Source organism: Prionailurus viverrinus, chromosome D4 (genome assembly GCF_022837055.1).
Source record: "Prionailurus viverrinus isolate Anna chromosome D4, UM_Priviv_1.0, whole genome shotgun sequence".
Classification (NCBI taxonomy): domain Eukaryota; kingdom Metazoa; phylum Chordata; class Mammalia; order Carnivora; family Felidae; genus Prionailurus; species Prionailurus viverrinus.
In genome coordinates this window covers 3,373,751-3,388,743 of record NC_062573.1, presented here as the reverse complement: position 1 = coordinate 3,388,743, position 14,993 = coordinate 3,373,751, and the positions used below count along the sequence as shown (strand labels likewise).

At 43.5% G+C, this 14,993-nt stretch overlaps 1 protein-coding gene across 6 annotated transcripts in view; it reads right to left on the bottom strand.

Annotated features, from left to right (window-relative positions):
• Positions 1 to 14,993, bottom strand: part of MAPKAP1 (MAPK associated protein 1) — a 246,146-nt gene that overhangs the window by 2,454 nt on the left and 228,699 nt on the right. For all 6 annotated transcript variants that reach the window (XM_047829290.1, XM_047829295.1, XM_047829289.1 and 3 more), the window contains one exon: positions 3,049 to 3,146. In XM_047829290.1, the coding sequence (XP_047685246.1) occupies positions 3,049 to 3,146 (98 nt within the window). The remainder of the gene's footprint in view (positions 1 to 3,048; positions 3,147 to 14,993) is intronic.

The following is a 14,993-nucleotide window of genomic DNA, read 5'->3' as shown; positions in this document are numbered from 1 at the left end:
CTAAATTTATTATCTTCAGTGCTTTGTGATAATCACATAGATAATTTTAATGGAAGATTAATGTAATAATCAAAAGATAAAAACGCCCTTTGGTCTGCCATTAGTTGGTTAATATGCTGTGGCTTAAAACTGGCACAATTTTATGCACTATAGAGTGTTTCACTTTCAATGCATTTTACAGCTTACGGCATAAAAATATAGGGAGTTTTCATGGTCAATAAAGCCACAGCCTCCATCACTCGATCACGAGAAGAACCCAATTTGAAGAGACCAATGATTCCTCCGAGATTCATCTCGAAGCCTGCAGAATTAGGGACCACACATGGCTTAGCTCAGTTACAGCTCGGGGTTGAAGGGACAGGCCTGGGACTCCTTCGGGCTGGGGTTCAAGCAGAGGCTCCAACCTTAGCACATTCTCTGGCTTTGGGCCTCTATTTCCTCATCTACAAAATGGGGATGATAATGTCTACACTCTGCAGGGCAGTCGTGAAGATTAAATAATTACATACGATGTCTTGAATGCCGTTGGCGTTCAAGAAATGAGAGACATTAATGTTTCCACACGAGAGAAGAACATGACGGGATAAAATCACTGGACGGAGACTGCCTGTTCGTAACATCTTCTTTCACAGTGGCCTCTGGCCCTTATCTCCTCCCTTCAGTTTCCATCAAAAGCTCTCATTTTATGCAAAACTTCTGAATTCTAGAACCACCACGTGCAGTACTTGAGTCTAGGCCTGACACCTGGAAGAGCCTCCGATGGAAACATTTCTGGCAAATTCTGGGACGCGGGGCCGGGGCCTCAGCCACTCGGTGCCGGTGCAAAGCCCGCAGTCACTGTGGGGATGGCAGAGAAGGCTAAGTATTTAAATTGCTATAAAAATCAGAGACAGAAAACATGAAATTTAATCTTCCATCAGGATCATGACCATTAGCTCTCTAAGTAAATCAGGTCTGGGCTCGCTGTGACTCTCCTGGAGTCTCGGGCGTGATGCAATATTTCTGCAAACATTTTCATATGAAAACAGACATTTCAGGAGAGGCGACAGGCCTCAGGGATTTTGCAGAAAAGCATCTGCTTCGAGGGAGCATTTGGTCCTGGAAAATGATTTCTCTGCACTTGCTCTCGCAGAGCCTCGGACTGAAGTCATAAACCCGTGTTTCTGTCATCAATCTGCTGTTGTGAAAATTATTTTGATGTCAAACACAGGATTATAATTTTACTAGAATCCTTCTCAAGTCTTGAATATTTTAATGCTGGCTATAAAAAAAGGCCAGCCCCTGATGGGGTAATGGAATATTTCTTTACCTGGTCCCCGAACACTGCACAAGTTCCCTGTGCTGTCTGGTGACAATCTGGCAAGTTAACTATTAACTTGCTGGTTTCAGGCACCGCAGCACGCCCCGTGTCCCCACCACCACCTGGTCCGAGGTGGGCCCTGGTCCCGACTGTCCCCCCCACCAGCTTTATCCTTCCATGTCCATCTACTACTTTTGGAAATCTTTGGCAGCCATGAGGACGTGGCCTCGAAATGTCTCTGCAAAACAATGCCATTTCATGGAAACCTCTCTTTCAACTCCTCAAGGGTGCACGCATCCGGGGGATCAGGAGCCCAAGTTCTGGAAGCTGCCAAACCTGCGGTCAGGTCCAGTTCTGCCATTCATGGTCCTGGCTAAGATCTGTTTCTGAGCCTCAGTTTTCATCTAGGAAATGGGATGAAGTGGGAAAGATTTTTACAGTACTGTCTTGCAGAACCATGGAGATTCTGTGAAAGAAGGTAGATAGTGCTGAGCTCAGGTCCTGTATTCTGCAAGCCCTCAAGTACAGCTTAGCTACTTTTATTATTATTACTCGACGGCTTTCACTCTCAAGAGGAGAATGAACACTAACTTAGGTAGGTTTACACGACCTCATTTGACCCCTGTTCCAGGAGCCCTTTGCTGCGGTGGGGCAGGGTACCTACCATTATCTCCATTTTACAGGCAGAGAAACTGAGGCCCTGAGAGGTGATGTGACCAGCCAGAGTCACACAGAGTTACCAGAGTCACCCTCTGGCTGTAAGCCCTGCTCCACCCGAACTAAGCAGCTCTGTTGTTGCTATCTGTTCCGTCTGTGGAAGATTCGGCTTGAAGAAAGCACTTTTGGTTTCGAGAAGTCTGAAAACCACTAGTCCAGGGCGACTCAGAGTGTGGTGCGCAGACCAACAGCCTGGGCAGGACCTGGGAACCTCTTAGAGATGCACTGTCTCGGGCCCTACCCCAGCCCTCCCAAGACCCCAGGGGAGCTCTTCTCAGCCCGTCTCCATTTTGCAAGGTTCTGCGTGACCTGACCTTTCTGCCCCGCTCTGCTCCAGCCATATGGGCCTGGGTGCCACCCCCCAGCCTCACACGCTTGCCCTGCTTCTCGGCCCTCCACAGGCTGCTCCAGGAGATGCGTTTTCTCTCTCCCCACCTGGTAAAATCTGTGCCTTTCATCTAGCCGTCAGGGTTCAGCTCTCCACCGGTCCCCTCTACCCCCGTCAGTTTACCTTTTCCACATCCACGTGGTACCTTTGTGACTGTTTAACAATCTGTGTAATTTAATGTTTAACGTGTGTCTGCTCTGACAGAGGAAGAGCTTTCTGGGGGCAGGGCCGGGTCCGTCACCGCAGCATCCTGAGTGCTAGCCTGGCACACAGAAAGTGCTCAGTGGGCACGGCTGAGGTCCAGTAACATAGGATTGTACCGTCAAGTTGAACATGTTTATGACAGGTTGCTAAAATTACCTTGAATACATTAAGTGTCTCCACACAAGAACAACAATCTCCTTGGAGCCCATTCCTGGAGCCTCAAGGAGCTCCTGACAATGGATGGGAGGAGAAAAATGGTGCATAAAAAGGATAAATACACGAAGAAGCAGGATTACTGGAGGAGGAAGCCCCAGGGGCCCCGCTTTGGCTGACGTGGGTGTGGAGCCCTGTCCAGTGCGGGGAGGAGGGGGCTGCCGCTGGCCTGAGAACCGGCCATGCAGAAGCCCACCCTGCACACGGGCGGAGGAGGAACACTCACCTTGAGTACGATTTCGTTGACGGTAGCAGCGTCAGATTCAAAGTAGAGGTGTTTATAGTCATGATTGCTTAGATACGTGAGTTTAAATATTGCATGACCTGGAGAGAGAGAGAGAAAAGGCAATGAGGGGGTTCTGGCGACTTCCCTTTGGGGAGGCCCTCACATATTCTCCCCTTGTCATTCCAGTTCAAGCAAGAGCAAGTGAAGGCAGTGAGGCCGAATGCTCCCAGGAGCAGTTCATTTTTCTCATCACAGGCCAGGGAGAAAATGGACAGTTAAAAAAAAACAAAAATCAAATGGCTAGTTAGGTCTCCTTCCACTCTGGAGCGTGTTCAGGGCGTGCCACATTCGGAAGGCTGTGCAGAACTACGTCTATACGGTGAGTACATGGAACAGGTGGCAGTTCTAAGGTAGACGACCAGTTAACCCCAAACAATTACCGTGAAAATAAAACTGTGCTTAAAGCCAAACGAGCAACAGGAAGGACAGAGGCTGCCGGCAATGCCATCGCAAGGCTTTTCTGTGGCTCCGGCTATAGCAGGGAAGGGCAGTCCTGTCTTGCGACCCTGAGTGGAAGCTGCTCCTGGACCTCTGGTCACTTCTATCCTAGAAGGACGGCACTTCACCCAGCTGTCCGACCTTGGGGGGCCAGATCCTCTGAACACACAACTCTTTCCCAAAATCAAGTTCCTGCACGCTCCTTTCCTACCACCTTCAGGATAACCTTGTCATTTCTGGGACTGCTTCCTGTCCAGCCTCCCCTCATGCTGCCCTCCTGTGCACAGGCCAGCCCCCGTGGCACTGCACACGCCCACCAGCCGAGGCCTGGGGCATCGTCTCTCACTGACCAGTCTGGAAAAGACCTGCTGACCCTGGGTCACACGGCTCACCTGCTCTCTCCTGGGGCGAGTCTTCTTAGCTATACTCCTAGATACCCTTCTCATGCAGGCCTCCTATAATACATGCAGCCTGTATTGTCCATGACACCTGCAGACAGGGGTCATGTGCCTGTCCTTCGGGCCAGATGTGCCACATTCCCTCCTCTAAACAGAGATGACAGCCTGTTTCAGTCCCAAGTGAAGCCCTCCCTGGCCCATCAGCACGTGCTGTCCTTGAGTTGTGGGAGACCCTGTGGCACTCTAAGAAAGTCCTCTTGCTCCTTAAGCTATTTTGAAGTCGGTTTCCATTACTGGCAACCCAATGAGCATTGCTTCCGAGAGACATGCAGTCAGTGCTCAGCAAAGTTCCCAGACTCAGGAGTGGCCGGTGACCTCCTCCTGCAGACAGCCTCAGAAACAACCTTCCCTGGTCTGCTCTGTAGACCTCAGTGCTGGTGAGATTAAGCATATCCTTTCTAATAGGCCTTCTCATCCGTTTTGCTTTTAATTGAAACAGCCCTGGTCATAGTTATTAATTAATAATATATCACCCATATTACTGTAAGTTCACTTCTTTCCCGGAGAAATCTTCTTGGGGACTTTATTTACAGTAGCTAATTCTTCAGATCTCCAAAAATAAACTGATATATGTTGTACATTTGTGGCCAGGAAAGTTGAGCTGCTGGTATTTTATCCTGGAAACATCATTATGATATACTAATTGTGACTATAAATTCTATATTGAAAAAATTAGCTAATAATTTCTGAAAAACCTCACTTTCAGTCACTTGACAAATTTAGCCTGATTCTAAATCATGGTACTAAAATGTTAGAATTCCTAGCCAGAAGCTAATCATTCCGTTAATATGTAAATGACTTGTTTCTGATAAGAAAGTGAATCTCACATAAAAAGATGTATCTGTATGTATGGTGTGTGTTCCTTTATCTTCACAGGACCCGCTTTGGAAGAGTAGTCTTGATGGTGATATCACTGTGTGGAAGAACAATGCAGTTAACCGTTGGCCATGCTGTGATCAAGTAGGGACATCTATGAAGGTCACAGGGCTGTGAAGGACAAACAGAGACACGCCCTCCAGGAGGCCTTACCGCTGACACCTGGCCATGACAGACACAGACATCAGGGCCTGGGGCTAAAAAGGACCAGAAGGTCTTGGGGAGGCCTGTAGACCTGAAGCTTCAGGGTTCACTGACCACTTTGATAAGGGATCTCATGGACGGTCTACACCACCTGCTCCCACTCATCACTGGCAAAACCAAACCAAACCTCAAGATGCCAGACCATGTTTTGCCCCAAAACTGAAACGCTATAAAAACCTTTTATGCACTGTTTAGGGAGAGCCAAATCTATACATGGCAATATGTGATATGCAGTCTGCACCGGCCTGCGGGAGCCTCTAGAAACCCGGACACTGTCCTCTTGGGATCACACTGCCTGTGGAGCGTATCGACTGCGGGCTGATAGAGGGGAGGTCTGCAGCTCATCTGTACAACGGTCACATGAAAAACAAAAAGAAAACACCCCAAGTCTCCTGAAACGCTGCGTATTTGGGCCAGGTGAACACAAGCACACTAACATCCGTATTTTGCTGTACGGCGGGGGGGCTGTGTGTGTTCCCTGCTTGTTCCCGGTGCTCATTCCAGAGCTCCAAGGAAAAGTGAAGCCGACAGGAATGATGAAGCGTCCGCCACTCACCGCCTCTGAAGCCTCTGATTTATTTGTCCTTTCCAGGGAAAGCATTCACATCACAGAGAGAAGAGAACACGGAGAATGTTATCTAGAGTACTTGTATTTGAATTTCAACGAATCGGCCCTTTTATGATTATTACAGAGCCACAGATGTTAATAACTGGGATGAGGTGTGGGGAGACGGTGACAGCACAGCCCCTTCTTACTCTGTGGGAGAAATCCTGAGGGACAGCTCTAGTGTATAAGCTCAGGTTAAAATCAGCAGCCATGGTTTCACTTATACCGGAGCCATGGGCTATGGGGTCAGCTCAATCCGAGTGAGAGTTTTTGCTGTGAGGACTGTTTTGTTTGGTGGCCAGTTTTACTCAGTTCAGGACCTGCCAGCAGCACAGACTTGTGCAAGAGCCAGAGGAATGAACAGAGAACCGAGAATAATGAGCGCCAAGAGGGTGCCGCGTGCAGGCTGCTGCTGTGGAGACCCGAGATGGAGGTGGGTGGCCCAGGCAGGGAAGGGTCATCAGAGTTTCTTGGAGGAGCTGATACCGGAGCAGTCTTAAAGGAAGATGGGGAGTCAGCGGGGTAAAGGCAGGGGTGGAGAAAGAAGCACCAGGGTCAGGACAGAGGTACAGGGGCCAGAGGCAGTACACCTCCGGGAGACCCGAGCAAGCTCACAAGCAGCGGGGCAGGCAAGAGATGACACACGGCAGACACAAAGTGCTGGAAATGCTGGATTGGCCAGCTCAGGGAGCCCTTAGTGGGTTGCAAAGCTGGGCAGTGAAGTAAATGGTCAAACTGTGCTTTTGGGTGTTCACCCTGGCTCCCAGGGCCAGGAGGCAGGGAGACCAGCAGCCAGTCACCCAGGTAGGAGTGTATGCGGTTTTGAGCTGCACAGGGGGCAAAAAGGATGCCGAGAAAGGGACTCACTTGAGAACTGTAGAGAAGATAACACTGGCAGGATTTGGGGATTGCTTTATGACAGAGTAACGGTTAATAAGCAGGATTCACACTTGTGTAATTTCATGGAGTCCAAAACCTATATATTAAGGTACAACAAGTTCGTTGACCTCTTGCTGGAAACAAATCCATCAATAGACATGAGTTATACATACTACATGGTAAATTTCCACCAGAGGCAGAAGGGAAGAAGGCATCACTGGCATTTCAATACCAATTGAACAGGTGTTCAATTAAAAACAGAATAAGAAAAGTCTGTTATCAAATCTTTATCAGCCCCAGGCACCTCCAGGCTCACCTTAGGTAAGGGAGGAAGGGGGCGGATGACCTCCTGAGCTGCAGCCTACCGGGGCATCTGTCCTGGGATGTTGGTGGGAATCTGAGCTGGGTAGGTCATCCACATCCTTGAAAACTCAAAGAGCATCCGCTTTCATGGGGGGGAGGGGGGTGGTAAGTCAGAGGGGCAAACAGTCTTTGTAAAAATGTCAGCTGAGAAAAAATTATCAGCATGATTGAAAAGAAAATGCAAAATTTAATACTTCAATCAGTCTGAATTATTTTGCTTGGATTGCTAAATTCTGTTTGGAAACTAAGGCATGACAAAAAGCCTGGGACACAGAGGGGAAAGTGTGAGCTCTGGATTCAGACGGACGAGGGAGTTCCAGCAGCAGGACCGGGGCAAGGCACCATCCCTCCAGGTGCCCAGGTCTGCCCCGAGGCATCTCACGTGGAGCCCGGATACAGTGGGGCTCCGTGGGCGGTGGCGACTGTTCTTACAAATGTGATGGAACCGATATCTGAAGAGAAAATCCTCATTATTTTGAAGACTGTGTTTTTAATTGGGCCGCCTCTGAGATTTGCTTTTAGTGTTGTAGAAAGAAAATGAAATATAATGGGGCATAAAATGGGCACCTAAGCTATGGTCACATGCTCAGGGCAGACACTGAAACTATACATATGCTTCTGAACACTGAAAGGGAAATCTGGATATGTAAAAATGTATTTACATTATACATTTTTTCCCAAGTAAAACAGAGAAGATGGAATGGAACGCCAAACAGAAACTAATTAGCAGCACAAATGTCAGAAGTGGAAACGCTGGAGATTTCGTGCTCTAATTTCCCTTCTGTGTTATGAATTTTAACTTAAACAAGAGGCGGTGCCAGAAAAACAGGTTCCTCTGGTCATTCAGAGGGTAATGACCAGAAATCATTCCCAAAAAGCTGATGTCACACGAAGGTCAGGTCGGTTTAAGGGCAGAGGGACAGGAGCTTCTATAGTCTGCCAGAAGCGCTCCCAGATTCCTCTGCAAATGGGATGGAGATTACTGTTTGAAAGGAGCCCCCTTCTAACATAACCTGCTGGCATGGACTGTGGTTGGCAATAACTGGGCAGAGCTGCCTTTTCAATCCGAGCCTGCAGTCCACCTTTGTGTAAAACACCCCAGGTGTCACCAATGGTCAGGAAAGCCAAAAACAAACATTCCTTCTTCTCCTTTTCAATTAAAAACATATAAAGTGTATTTTAAAACTATTAAAAATTTAGGGTGATTGGCATTGAGGGCACCTGTTGGGATGAGCACTGGGTGTTGTATGGAAACCAATTTGACAATAAATTACATATAAAAAAAAACTACTAAAAATTTAGAAGAGAGGAAAAACCTCCACACTCTGCCGCCCACTAATACCAATACCCAGCGTGATTTCTATGGTCTTTTTTTTTTTTTTTTTTTTAATCATTCCCACATGTCTGTTTTCACATAGCTGTAATCTGACAGGATCCCACAATTTGGGACCTTTAAAAAAATTTTTTTTTATTTTTTAGTTAACATTTTACCATAGCCCTTTCCCTGCTGCTACATAGTCTCTACAACTATGTTTCTCAATAGCTGCATTTTATTGCCACAGGTAGATGTGTATCAGGGTTCATGCTCTCTCTCATGGGCATTTAAGATACTTATAAAATTGCCAGTATTATAAACAACACTTTGAGGATTTGGATTCTTTCTCCATTCCTTTCCATCAGGCATGGAATTTTTTTTTTTTTTAAGAGGATAGATAATTCTAATTTTACTCAGAAGAAAACAGTTTCTTTTTTAAATTGTGGTAAAATTGACCATTCAACCACTTTTAAGTGTAAAATTAAATTGTATTAAGTACATTTACAATGTTCTGCAACCACCACTATCCATTTCCAGAAATTTTTCATCATCCCCAATAGACACACTGTACTTACTAAATAGTAACATCCTTTCTCCCTTCTCACCATCTCCTGGTAACCTCTATTCTCTATTCTACTTTCCGCATCTTAAGAGATAGCTTATCCTAGATGACACAGAGCGGGGGAATCATACAGTATTTGTCCTTTTGCTTTGGCTTATTTAGCAGTTTTCAAGGTTCATCCATGTTGTGTACCATGTATCAGAGTTTCATTCTTTTCAAGGCTGAGTAATATTCCAGTTTATGTACACACCACATTTTTCTCCATTTACCTGGAGATGGGACATTCGCATTGTTTCTACCCTCCAGCTACTGTGAATAGTACTGCGATGAACACTGATGTGTACCTATTTGAGCCTCTGCTTTCAATTCTTCTGGGTCTATACATAGAAGTGGGACCGGTGGATCATATGGTAACTCTGTGTTCAACTTTCTGAGCCAAACTGTTTTGTGCTGCACCATTTTACATTCCCCCCAGGATTGCACAAAGGTTCTAATTTCTCCACATCCTCACATTTGTTCTTTTTTTCTTTAATATCGGCCATCCCAATGGGTAGTGACTAATGATGTTAAACATCTTTTCGTGTGCTTATTGGCCATCTGTATACCTTCTTTGGAGAAATGTCTATTTGAGTCCTTAGCTCACTTTTGAATTGGATTGCTTTTGAGGAAACTGAGTTTTAAGGCATTTGTAATTTGTATTGCCCAAGATTATCCAACATGTAAGTGGCAGAAATAGCATTCAAAAATCTACGGGGTGGGGTCCCAACCCCTTGCTGTCTTTATAATTCTAAAAGGCCTCCTTGGAAATCAGTGCATCCTAGCCAAAATTTATTCTCCCCACCTGTGGACCCAGAGAAGGAAGACAAACATTTATAAATTATAACAGCTGCTGCAGCATGGATACTTTTTAAAACTGGGTTTCCAGGGTCTGCTCGTTTCTGGTTCATCTGGCCTGGAAAGAAGTAGGAAGCTCTTACTGGATTTCTTGGGGAGAAACAAATGGGAACACACCGTTCTTTTAGGTAAAGCTGTACCTTTCTATAGGTCCTGGGGGAAAGGATGGGCTGGGATTCTTTGGTTTCTGGGTGGAAACCCCCTCTGGATCCAGTCTCCACTGTAAGCAGCAGTTCTGAGCTGCTTGTGGGAACTTCGGGTCAATGTAATTCAACTGGCAAAGGCTGGTGCCTCTTCCCCAGCACTCCTACAGTGGCAGAGGACCAGGGACTATAATGACCTCTTTGACCTCTAGAGCAGGGACCTTGTCTAACCTACTTACACTTCTGCCTGCATCTTTCAAACCTTCTCTCTCTTTGGCTCCTTCCTATAAACATAATTAAAGCTCTCTGATTATAAAAACTCCCATGGCAATGTGATTCCCCTCCTTCCTCTAATTTATTGAAAACACTCTTGCTAAGGTCACTGTGACCTTTATGTTGAGAGGTCCAGTAGATACTTCTCAGCTTTTAGCTTGCTTGGCTTCTCAGCTGTATTTGATACTTCTCCCTGAACTCCTTTCTTCCTTGGGCTTCCATGGAACCACGGCCAGCAGATTCTTCAGTAGCCTTCTCCAGCCAATCTTCTTCATTCTTATTTTGTGATCTTGTCCTTCATCTGTCCTTTAAATGGTAGTCTTCCCAGTCCTATGCTTGACCCTCGTTCCTTCTGACTCTGCATTCGTCCTCTTTCAGGTTTGCTCCTTAGGTTTTAATTACTACTCATGTTGATGATCTTGAAGCAGAAATAAGACCTAGACTTTTCTCCAGAGTTTCAGAGTCAGCTGGCGAGGAGAGCTGTCACCTTCCCATGGCCTACAGTGCAGCATGTCCTGAATCAATGTCAACATTTCTCTTTAAACCAAAAACTGTTCCAGGCATCCGGTCTCCTAAATAGCTCTCTCACATAGTCACCTTCCACCCCCTTCCATCCTGTGGTCATCAGTCTTCACCCAGGTCCTGACCATCAGTTGCCTCCCCTCTGGTTTTTGTACTTTCGATCATGTCTTCTTTAGATTCAAACACCCAGCCACAGGAGTCATCCTTTTGTAACACACATAACAGCCCTAAAACACTGCACAGCTCCATTTCCTGTTGTCCTTACAGTGAAGTCCAAACTTAAGATGATTTTCAAGACCCTAGATCGGCAGTTCTCAAACTTTGGTCTCAGAATCCCTTTACGTCATAAACATTATCGAGGAACCCAAAAAGCTTTGTTTGTGTGAATTACATCGATATTTATTGCATTTGAAATTCAAACCAAGAAATTTAAAAAATATTTAATTCATTAAAAATAACAAACCCATTACAAGTTAATATAAACAATGTATTTTTTTTTAATGCAAAAACCCTGGTGTTGCCCCAAATAAAAAAATTCTAATGAGTGGCATTAGTTTATAGTTTTGAAGTCTCTTTAATATTAACAGCAAACAGTGGGATTATCCTATCTGCTCCTGCATTTTGTCTGCTGTGATATACTGTTTTGGTTGAAGCATGTGAAAAAAAGCCAGCCTCACACAGATATGTTTTTGGAAAATATAAAAATATTCTTTTTTGCAATATTTTAATATTCTTCTTTGCAAATATTCTTCTTTGATACTATACCAAATTTGATAAATGGTAGTTTCTTAGAGTGGCCGCAATGTGGAATTTAAAACCACATTAATAAGCCTGTATTCTCTTACATTAAAATCCACTGGTCTGACACTTTGGTTTTTGGTCTGGCACTTTCTGGAAAATACTGGTTCATGGAGTTACGCAGGTAGTCCAAATGTTGACATGTTTCATTATACAAAAAGTATCACAAGAAAATTCCAGTCTTTCACATTCACCACTGATCCCATCAGAAAAGTCTTTAAGCTCTGAGAAACGAAGCCCAGTGACAGATACAAGTTTCCCAAAATTCTGAATTTTGTCAGAAATTGTCACCTGAAATCTCGAATTTCATCATTGCAATAAAATATTATCACTTACTTTCTTTGAAGTGAAGGGCCTCTCTCCTTCATTTTCAGGAAAATGTCTGCTAAATACTCAAATTTGAATAAGCATGGTTTGTCAGTCTTTCTTTCATGGAAAGATGGTGTTCCGTGAGATCAATGGCTAGTTCAGCTTGCAACTCAAACAACAATATGAATGTTTTCCTTGAAACAAGTATTCTACTCCCACATGCAACAGAAATGCCTTTGTGTACGTTAGGAAATGAATTCACAACAATGGTTTATGGAGTCTTTTGATTCTTCATGTGCAAGTTGTTCTAACAAAATATATGGCATTTCAGTAATCAAGTACTGGCTGAGTTTTACCCTTCAGCTTTTAGAAAGGTAGATAGGCAAGAAACAAGTTTTGTATCTGGGCTTTCTTCCACAGTTTGCAACAAGTCTGAGTTTCCAAGTACTCTTGGGAGCTAAATTATAACAAACACATGAAATACCTTCTATCCAGGATCCTTAGGGCAGGCAGCTAGGGTGACCTTTGTGCAAAAAAAAAACCTTTTCTAATTTTTAGCATTAAAATTTCACATTACAAAATTTCCTTCTGTATTAGAGTATAGGGAAAATAAATTCCTGTGTTGTGTTCATCTTTATAGGTATGGAATATTATGATTTTTTCAGCATTCAAAAGGCTCTTAGTCTGGCACAAAATAGTAGCATGCTGCCATACTACTCTGCTTACTGAGTTTTTGGACTGCTTTTTAATAGTTTTTCTTTTGTTTCATTTTTGGTCAACTCTTGTAAGTTTTCACTTCCCACGATCTTCATTAAGTTGTCATTCTTTCTCCTCCTCTTCCAATTTTCTGCATTTAATATTCTTTAGGAATAAAACCCATAAAATCAAGCATGGTTGAAATGTGTTAAAAAATAAGACTTTATATAGGGTCTGAGTTGGGGCTACGGATATACCCTTCCGTGAAAGCAGCCCAGAAGTTTAGGTGCCTTGGCTTTGTGTCAGTGGCAGAGAGAAGAATATAAACCTGTATTACCATTTGTACAGTTGACCACTCAACAGTATGGGTTTGAACTGTGTAGGTTCACTTATGGCTAGAGTTTTTTCAGTGAATCTATACACTTATGGTATCAACAAATACAGTATAGTATTATAAATGCTATTTTCACAAGCAATCCTTGTGATTTTCTTAACATTTTCTTTTCTCTAGCTTACTTTATTGCGAGAATACAGTATATAATACATACAACATACAAAATGTGTTGATGGACTGTTTATGTTATCGGTAACGCTTCTGGTCAACTGTAAGCTATTAGTAGTTAAGTTATGGGGGAGTTAAAAGCTATACATAGATTTTTGACTACGTGGGGGTCAGTGCCCCTAATGCCCCATGTTGTTCAAGGATCAACTGTATATAACTTTGGAGAAGTTAAATAAATTCTCTGAGCCCCAGTTTCCTCAGTATTATAAAATGGGAATAATATGAGCTTCACAGTGTTGATGCTAGGATAAAATCAGCTCGAATTATATAATAAATGTATATAAAACCTCATAGAGCTGTTATACAAATTAAATAGTGCATATAAAGTACATGGGGACACTGCCTTTACACGGTAGTTTCCCTCTGTTTTTTTACTTCCATTCTCTAAGACCAGCAAACTTTACCTGAAAAGGAAATAGTAAATATTTGAGGTTTTTCAGGCCAAGAGGCAAAATTAAGGATATTCTGTAGATACTTAATGAGGAAAAAAATTTCCAAATTTTTTATTGTCAAAATGTGAAATATAATGATCAAATATAATGATCAAATCAAATTTTGGGGGGATGTAATACAGTCTACCAAAGAGAAGGACAGAACTTTTTGAGGGTGGTGAATAACTTTCCTTAAATGGAAATTCTAAGTCAGTATTCCCTATCATCAAATCAATTGCAAATGTTCACCTGTAAAACCATGCTTAGCTCACAAGTGGTAGGCTGGATTTACCTTTGGGCCATAGTTTGCCAATCCCTGCTCAAACAGGTCTCTCTTGTTTATTTCCTTTTTCTTGGCTCATTCCATGCAGTTGCTAATAATGACATTTTGAGGGCAACTTGTGTAGATCTGAGTTTTTATCTGGCATTTTCCCCCACTCCAGCCTTAACCTTTCTTGCAGGAAAGGCTTAACAGCAACACATTCCTTCATCTTTTGAGTGTCTGAAAATGTCTTTATTTCACCTTTATTTCTGAAGGATCCTTTCACTGAATATAGATAGAATTCTAGATTGACAGGTTTTCTTTTAGCACTTTAAAAGATGTCACTCCATTGTCTTCTGAATTGCATTAGTTCTGATGAGAAGTCAGCAATCATTCTTGGTTTCTCTGGCTGCTCTTAAAATTTTTCTCTATCACTGGTTTTCAGCAATGGGATTATGATGTGCCTAGATGCGGTTTTCTCTGTATTTATCCTGTGTGGCCTTCACTGGTCTTCCAAGATTGGTGGATGATATTTTAAATCAAATCTGGAATAGTTTTGCCTTTCATCCCCGAGACCTAAATTACCTGTATGTTGGAACACTTGATATTATCCCATAGTTTGTTCTTCTCGTCAATTTTTTGTCTTCGTGTTCTAGGCTGAATAGTTTTATTGTCCTGTCTTAAAGTTTACTGATTGTGGGAGGCAGATTCTGAAATGGCCCCCAATGATCCTGTCTCCTGCATTTCATATCATGTCATCTCCTTGTCTTGTGTGCGGGCTAGACTGTGTGACTTACTTCTGATGAGTAAGATACAACAGAAGTGTATTTCCTTTTTTTTTTTTTTTTTTTTTTTTTAAGCAAAAGTGTATTGCTAAGCCACTTCTAAGATTAGGTTGTAAATGATTGTGACTTCTTCCTTGCTAGTAGTACTCTTGTATTCTTAGTTATTTTGATGAAGCCAGCTGCCATCTTGTGAGCTCCTCTATGGAGAGTACCGTGTGGCAAGGAACTGAAGGTGTTCACAAAGAAATGAACTCTGCCAGCAACTACTCAGTGAGCTTGGATGCAGATCCTGCCCCAACTGAATCTTAAGAGGATTGTGGCCCTGGTTGACACCTTGACTACAACCTTGTGAGAGACTCTTAGCAATAGGACTCAGCTAAGCTGTGCCGGATTCCTGACCACAACCCTGCGAGGTAATACATGTTCTTGTTGTTTTAAGCCACCAAGTTTTCGGGCAATTTGTTATACAGCAATAGACAACTAACACATGGACCTTTTAAGCAAATTT